This window comes from Plasmopara halstedii (genome assembly GCF_900000015.1).
Source record: "Plasmopara halstedii genome assembly, contig: Scaffold_3060, whole genome shotgun sequence".
Taxonomy (NCBI): Eukaryota; Oomycota; class Peronosporomycetes; order Peronosporales; family Peronosporaceae; genus Plasmopara; species Plasmopara halstedii.
Window position 1 is genome coordinate 2714662 of NW_020189964.1, and position 8138 is coordinate 2722799.

Genomic DNA, 8138 nt, shown 5'->3' on the forward strand with positions numbered 1-8138 from the left:
CCACCACACGAACAAGAGCCTATAACCACCCAGTAAACTGCCTTGCATCTACTGTAATCCGACGTTTCTCGAACGCCTCGTGGTATTGGTAACATAGGCCATTATGACAGGACCCGTATTGAGAGGTTTGTCTCTCACGTGGACAAACACGCGGATGTGACCGAATTGTTGATATGAACTTGCTACCCGGGGACAGCACGGCGCTGAGTATCATTTTATAATTTCTATCGCAACAGCAGTCACTGTTTCTATCAGGTTGACCGATCGACCACATGCTTGACGCAGACAGTGGTTCTCACGCAATGCAATCAAAATTGCATCCTTTAGGGTCGTCGGGTTTTGGCGGAAGACTTCATTCTCAGGAGAACCATACGAGAGCCATCCATAAACAAGGTGACTATCACTGTCTCTGGCTGTGGTTCACTTGCCATACTGGCACGAAGCTCACGGAGCTCTGTACATAGTCGAACAATGTGCTGTTGTCGAAACGCCACATTTGGTGGAAGAAATCCGATTCCATGTCATTTTTCAAATCCAGTCATGACATTTTTCAAATCCAGTCATGTGCCAAATTAACCAGCGCGGTTGACTTCCTACGCCATCGCCCAATCCTCCGTACGGCTATCCAAATGAGACATAGCAAACTCCACTTCACTATGGTCATCACAAATTCGAGCCATCGTGATAGCGATGTCCATTTCTCGCAACCAGAACATAAGATTTTCATCATCGTTCCTTGAATGCTTTTTTTGATCTTGATTTTCACGGGACGTTCCATGTGCAACGACGATGTCACCACCACTTGTGGAGAAGGTGACGGAACCGGCGTCGGTTTGCTCTGCGGTAGAAACTCTAATTATCATTTTTCATACGCAGCGAAACTCGCTAAGTGTTGAGTCATTGTTTCTTGATCCAAATGCGAATAAAGCTCGCGACTTCATTACACACTCCCACGAAGTAGTCGGCGCTGGAATGACTACTTGCGCTACCAAGTGTAACGGGAATCACGCGTCTATGTACATACACTTTCTGAGGAAGGCTTAGGTCAGATGGCTCGCCTAAACGCGTGTTGCTCGCTTCCAGCGCGCTGTTGACTTTCGTGGAGAGGAGGATTGGTTGAGTGACAATCATCATTATAGCCGATGAGCTTTTGACCTCTTTAACCTGATAAGTACTTCCGGTTCTGATACGACAGAACTAAAAGGGGATATGCAACTACACATGGTGTACAACTAATGTTAAACACACAATGTATGAGATCCACACAACATGTGTATTGAAGCCTGGTCCTCAAGCTAGATCTCAATGGTAGTCAGCGTTATATGCTGAGTGCACAACGCGTTGACTAAGAATACACAAAAGACGATATTTATACCAGAGGCAAAAGAAACACACGCTAATATGTATCAATTGAAGGCTCAAACAAGTTTTGCAAGCTTGTCTACCATCCACGGTCTGCACGACTCAGCGCATCTACGCTACATCTGACTGTTTGTGGTCATTGCAAATAAGCATAAATCTTAAGTCTAAACTTCCCTAAGAGCATGCGAAAATATTTTTTGCCATACATCACGATCCTGCTTTTCATGTCAGATGTAAAGCGTTGAGTCAAGAGGGAATTAATATGATGAGAAACGACACCCCTTTTTAGGACTCGTGTAAGCCATGTCAAGCACGTGCTGTAGGGTTTTATTCATAACACTCTAACCCGACTCTACCCGGCCCGAGGATTGAACCCTGGACCTCCCGGAGGGAGTAGAGCTCACACCATACGCTGTAGTCGAGTCACTAAACGTTTTGAGTAGCGATAACCAAGCGAGATCACATTACTAAAAAAGCGCATTAAAAATCTGACCCATTTCAATATTAGGCACACACCGAGACCCTTGGACTAAATCAACGTTCCGCTAAAAAATTGCTCATTTAGAGCCAGCCATGGGATGTTTTTCTTCTCTGGCACAGCATGGCGAGCAAAAGGCGACCTACTTCATGCGGAATGGAGTGGGCACATTAGAATTTGTAATGAGGATCTGGATTATTGAAATGAATACGCTTACATCAAAAGCTTATGGGAGTTTGAAAAATACTTTGGCAAGTCTGGTCTGGCGCTGTTTCTGCTGACCACCCCTTGGTCTTTGTCTTATCCAGAAAAGCGACAGAGCTGCCTGGACCAGCGTCGTTCTAATTTGTGAGGCCCGACTTTGGTACAAATTCAAGATTTGTCCGGTTGCGTCAGCGACAGGCTGATAGAAATGGGCGATCTGGTAGCAGAACGGACCTCGATATCCCAAGTGTGCGTTGGATTCTGCAAATAAAAGCATTGAATAAAGTTCTAGTTGGACATTTGCTTCACCAAACCTGGCTTCCCAAGCTGTTTGCCATGTGAGACGACGTTTTTCCGCACCTGGTGCGCAGATTGCCGTCAATATTTTTGGACCTTCTGTCAGCATTTAGCACCCAACAATGCGTTCTCACGAAGCGATCTACCAAACAAAAGCGGATTTAGGAGGAGTGGGGTTACAAGAGATGTAAGAGTGCGCTCGTGGAGCGACTTTTGAGCGCTTGTTTTTCTTTTTGTTTGAGCAGAAGGCCGGCGAGCAGAGGCGTGCACAGGCTCCACCCCAGTGCAGTTAACAACATCAGATAGATTAGATCATTGATCGTGGTCGAATGTGCAAACGAGATAAAAACTTTTACGCTTGCAGACGGGCAACCCGGGCTCCCTTAGCCAGGTCCGGTCCAATGGTGACGATCCGGACGTTCTCGTGAATTTCTGTGGCGAAATGACCGACCATTTTGCCTTAGAGAATGCTTACTTCATGCACAGGAGGGCGAAGAGTGCTTCTTCCTCAGTGGATAGCCGGCCGCATGTCTCCGTGCGAGGACGGAGGTGTCGGTTCGGATCTGGGAGATTTTCTATGACCGAACCCCTTGACCCTGAAAGAGAAAGGCTTGAAGGTCGTAGACTTCAAAGACTGCGACTTTCTCAAAGACTTGCTGAAACACATAACGGTGTTTAAGAAAGAGGATTATCGATGCGACTATTCTTACAGGAACTGGAACTGCAAGATGCGAGGAGCGAAGTGAAAGTCCACGCGTAGTATATGCTGGCTTAACGTTTTTCAAAGACATAATAAGTGTGAAGCTTAGTGTTGTGTACATCGCTGTGGGGTAAGGGTTTTTTAGTGCACTATTATGTACGTACACATTACACAATTGTGCAGTTGTACAAGAACACTATATTCCTTTGTGTGGTCCTGAAAATTCTGAAGTATGAGAATGACGTGACCCCATAAAAGAGATCCGTGAGACAGTGGACTGTCAGCAAAAATTTGTTTGTATTTAAGAAAAACAAAACAGCTAGAACTTGAAAGAGCTATACAGACTTGGTCCTCAGAATGTGCCACTCTGAAATAAAGAACAACTTAGGCTCGGTTCCGCTGCGCACGAGCCCAACCTCTGTATGTATACGCGGACCCATCAAGTCAAACTTTACCTCGCGCAAGATGCGCATTTCCCTTAAAAGAAAATTCAATTAAATTCATTTATTTATATAAATGAGTGAAATATCTTAGTATTTATCACAAGTGTCAAGTTGTAGCGGAAAGTTTGGAGCAGCAGCTCACTCTGAAGAATTCTTATGTTAGAATAGGACAAATCACATGGTTTGTTGACAATGTATAGATGAGCGTTTTTGAAATAATGTTTCAAGATACTGATTGACACCATTCTCACAGTTCTCATGTGTGTTCCCTTTCACAAACAGCATGCTTTGTACAGAATGGCTATATACTACTGATCAAACAGCACTTCCGAAGGCAGAGAGTCAAGATACTACCACATCAACTTTATAAACAGCTTGAACTATCCTATTTGCAGTTCGATCATTGTCTAATTGAATTAGTAGCTCAGAAAAAATATGTCCAGCTGAATTTCTCGTCGGGGTGCAAAAAAGTGGAGGTTTTTTATTAAGTGAGCACGATTACGAACCTGCACAAAGAAAATACTAATTATTGTACAAAGTTCCGGCTAAAAGTTGGAGCGTCGAGTCGTAAACAACGAACGGCTCAAGAATGTAATAATTCAATTAAAAGAGTCATGATGGAAAATTTAACTTGAAGCTTAAAACTGAGGTCGAATGCAGATTTCAAGCCTGCTGACAAAGACTTTCTTATCAAATTACATTAGCGACATTCATAGACATATTAACTACTGGCTGCTGCTCAAAGACATACAGATTTATCAACTTGGTTGACGAACCCCAAAACAATGACTATTAAGCTTAATTTTAGGAGTTAGTCGACTGCCCTTCCCCTAGCAAATGCAACAGTACCGTACCTAGACCATAATCGAAAAAACGCAAGCCTTCACCTACGACTGCGACGAGGTCTATGAGCCCAATTGTCCCACAAACTGTGCCCGAGGAAGTGGTCACTATGACACCGCGTGGGGATAATAATACGTATTTTATGGAAGGGTTAAACACTCCACCAGGTTCACACGGCAAGTCAAGCTCAGTGCACTTTGCAGACCCTGACGAAGCTTCCTATCTTTCACATTCGTCCAACATTTTGTCGCCTCGCTTTGGTGTGCATTCCAGTGATGTAGAGCTTACAACACCCGAGACACCCGAGGAAGAACCGATGGAAGCTGGCAGTCAAACTGGCTTTTCATTACCTGCGCTTCAGAATAAAAATGGCGGTACCAAGAAGTATCAGCAGTATGTACATCGTCAACTACAGCAGCCACCACTATCGCCTCACACACGTAGCGCAGGAAAGGTAAGTCGTGTGAACAATATGCCACCTAAGCGCAGTCAAACTTACGTACAGCAGCTGTCTAAGGAGTCAGCTAGAGAACTGGCCAAGACGGCCCTCAACATTCGGTCAACAATAGTCGGAGACTTTACTTTTGAAACCCCACACGACGTCGTGGGCAGTAAATTACGAGAGAGCATTCGTCGTGTCACTGCTTTCTCCAAACGAGAGGCTCCACTTGACACAGAGCTAAATACAGCTGTACGAGTCGCTCATCATCTTCGTAAGTGCGAATTAAGACTCGATCCTGATACGATTACATGGTCAAGAGGCAACAAGACGCTCGGTATGCTAGTGACAGACGATGTGGTGGGCGCTGAGATTATTGCGAAAAAGAGTGCCGGCTCATTTCGTGTACACTATTTTCAAAAAGGTCGTGGTACCGGAGCTAAGGCTCTTTTGCGTACACCCAGGTTTATCGATTTCCATTGTCTTGAGACTGACGTTGTGGAAAGTTGGGTTGGTGCCATTCAAGAGCTTGTAAGATGGCAAGCTCGTGCTCCGCCTATATCCGAACAGCGGCTATTGAAGGTGGTAGTGAACCCACACTCTGGTAAACGTCAGGCACGTCGAATTTGGGAAGAAAAAGTGAAGCCTTTTCTTGATTTGGGTAATTTTAAATACGTGGTGGAAGAAACGACTCATTCTGGTCATGGCACTGAAATGGGTAAGAGTTACTCATCCGACGATGGATTTGAAGCACTTGTGTTTATTGGCGGGGACGGTACACTGTGTGAGTTTATGAATGGATTGTTGACCCGCCCAGAGCACGAGTGGCGTGAAATTGTGGCTTCGACGCCAATTTCACTTATTTCGGCTGGCACGCAAAATGCTTTTGGTACAGGAGCGGGTATTCCTACGGTGAATGCAGCTTTATACTGCATTTTGAAGCGTAAAATGCGCCCACTCGATGTCGTGACGGCTGTGTCGGCTGCCAATCCAGATGTAGTGCATTACAGCTACTGCGGCCTAGGGTGGGGAGTGGCAGGCGACATTGCTGCCGAGTCGGAACGTTATCGTTGGATGGGTACATTTCGATATGCATTTCTTAAAGTAAAGCGCACAGTGATTTTGCCAAAACAACACACTGGTCGTGTTCGGTACGTACTTACGGAACCTCAACCACCGCTTATACGATACGACGACTATCCAGATGCCGGTGCAATGGATCAATTTGAAGTGGAAGAAGGAACAGTGTATGAAATGGATCGCTTGAGCCAGCACCGCAAGTCGTGGGGTGGCATTGCTGGCGGTATCTCAAGCCCTGCAAGCCACAAACGTTATCCCGAATTTTTATGGAAGGAGGACTCTAACAGCTACGTTGTGGTCGGTGTTGTTAACATCTCCCCTGATGGCGCCTTCTCGCACCCGTCAGATGGTAATCTTGACCTTATTCTCACTCGTAAGGGCGGTTTGTTGGCCTCAGCGAAGCTCTTTGGGCTGTATGTGATGGGCAAGGAACTCAAGAGCCCACTTATTTCTTATCTTAAGATTAAAGCAGTGGAAATTGTACCGGACCAACCCGACGATTGCATGAACATTGATGGCGAAGTGCTAAAAGGTGGCCCCTGGCGTATGGAAGTGGTACCAAGTCTCTTTAAAGTGCTGTCCGAAAAGTAAGACTTCCAATGCGCATGAGATTTGCAAGTTGGCGACGCTCGATAGTTTTCTTCTTTTCCAATTTGCACGTCTAGGTTGTAAGTACTTTAATCTGTTGCATTCGTTGTAGTCATGACCTTTCGCCATCGCTCGATAGCAGCATGTTCAGTCTTTTTATCTTATATGAAACATTTTGCCTTATGCTTACGATCGCGGTGTCGCGTCCTAATTAGTGTCGTCGTCTTGATCGCCAGTAAAGGAGCTGGAGTATTTGACAATAGCGCGACCGATGGCGCCAATCCACTCATCCTTTTGCTTCTCATTCTCCGCGTACATGTAAAACGTCGAGTCGGGCGTCGCAACTTCAAAGCAAAAACGCTTATTGGTCTTTTCTTCAGCTGATTTAACCGTAAGACAGTCTGCTAGGTCGATGAGCCCATGCGCAGGCTCACCTTTCGCCCGACAGAAGTAAAGCTTGTTACCCTTAAGCACAAAATAGCGTTTGCGCCACTCTTTTAGCCACACGCTACGCTTTGTTAATTCGCCCTCGAAATCTGGCTCCGACAGATCGCAGTGAGAGTAATCGCCTTCCATCTGCAGCTGTAGCTGCTGGAATGTCAAATACTTCTTTTCTCATGTCGATGTGCTTTACATCTATGTGTGTAGGATGACATAGGCGCCAATAATTGTGCATTTTTTGTATCACATATACTACATACGAGAAGTTTATTGTATCTGATCACGGCTTTACACTATTGCCATTATTGTTCCTCGAACGTAAAACCAACATAGGTATGGAAGGTACTATGATGGAGCGTCACAACACAATATGAAAGACGAGTGGGACATAGCCTCACACTATGCAGTACATAAGAAATTGTTACTGTACATAGTAGAACAGATATATTCAGTACCACTCTTGATCAAGTTCATTATAAATACATGCAATATTGAAAACGCCTCCTAGATGGGGCATATGAACCCATATGAAATTGCGGACTCATAGAGCCAAGCATCCTCTGTGTGAGATACACGGTGACCCTGTCGCACGTGGTAACCTGAGTCCCGAAAAGACTATATCATCTGTAAACATCGAACACGAGTTATTTGACTATCTGTTCTGGGGAGTGTATACGTGCTAAATGAGCTCATACCTTCGGTCGATCCCGAGGGAATCATTGGCGGCCCAAAAATCGAAGCGGTTCGTCTAGATAGGACCACAAATACGAGGATGCGCTGGCGAAACTTTCCAAAAACACCTTAATGAGGCGTTAATGGGAGCACAATTTACTCCAACCGTGATGCTCCTTTAGTTGAGCATTCAGCTGTTTGAGGGTAGAAAAAGTGAAAACGTTCTCTTTGACAAAAGATACTGAAATGAAACTGAACCATCCAGTTCTAAACAAGGCATTAGCCAGTTGTCTTCTCGGTCTCTACGCCATCAGGCAGCTTCCAAGAACGGGTACTTAAGTCATGTACCACTAGCATTCTCAAGATATGCAATACTAAAGCGCAGACGTCACGGATGTTCCAATGTATAGCCACGAACATTATTGCTCGACGCTCCACGATGGAGGGAAGTCAGCTGTATGCTGAGGCGCTGAGAGCGATATCGTCACTGTTCGCGTAGTGACGGGGACGCGTGTCACGGTTCCGAAGGTCATTGTGGACCTCGGAGTCAAGTTTCTTGACTTTGATAGCGTGGAACGCTGTCTAGTCTTA

At 45.3% G+C, this 8138-nt stretch overlaps 3 protein-coding genes across 3 annotated transcripts; 2 read left to right on the plus strand and 1 right to left on the minus strand.

The window, feature by feature from the left end:
• Window positions 1–1935: 1935 nt before the first annotated feature.
• Window positions 1936–2247, plus strand: PHALS_07060 (uncharacterized protein; the record flags this gene model as incomplete). Its single annotated transcript, XM_024720462.1, has 2 exons — window positions 1936–2100; window positions 2149–2247. The coding sequence occupies 2 exons, from the start codon at window positions 1936–1938 to the stop codon at window positions 2245–2247; spliced, it is 264 nt and encodes an 87-aa protein (XP_024585658.1).
• A 2144-nt stretch (window positions 2248–4391) lies between these two features.
• PHALS_07061 (hypothetical protein F443_11067) lies at window positions 4392–6437 on the plus strand (the record flags this gene model as incomplete). The annotated part of the gene is made up of 2 exons (XM_024720463.1): window positions 4392–4781; window positions 4836–6437. The coding sequence occupies 2 exons, from the start codon at window positions 4392–4394 to the stop codon at window positions 6435–6437; spliced, it is 1992 nt and encodes a 663-aa protein (XP_024585659.1).
• Window positions 6438–6641: 204 nt separating this feature from the next.
• On the minus strand, window positions 6642–7010 carry PHALS_07062 (pleckstrin homology domain-containing; the record flags this gene model as incomplete). The annotated part of the gene is made up of 1 exon (XM_024720464.1): window positions 6642–7010. The coding sequence occupies one exon, from the start codon at window positions 7008–7010 to the stop codon at window positions 6642–6644; it is 369 nt and encodes a 122-aa protein (XP_024585660.1).
• Window positions 7011–8138: the final 1128 nt, after the last annotated feature.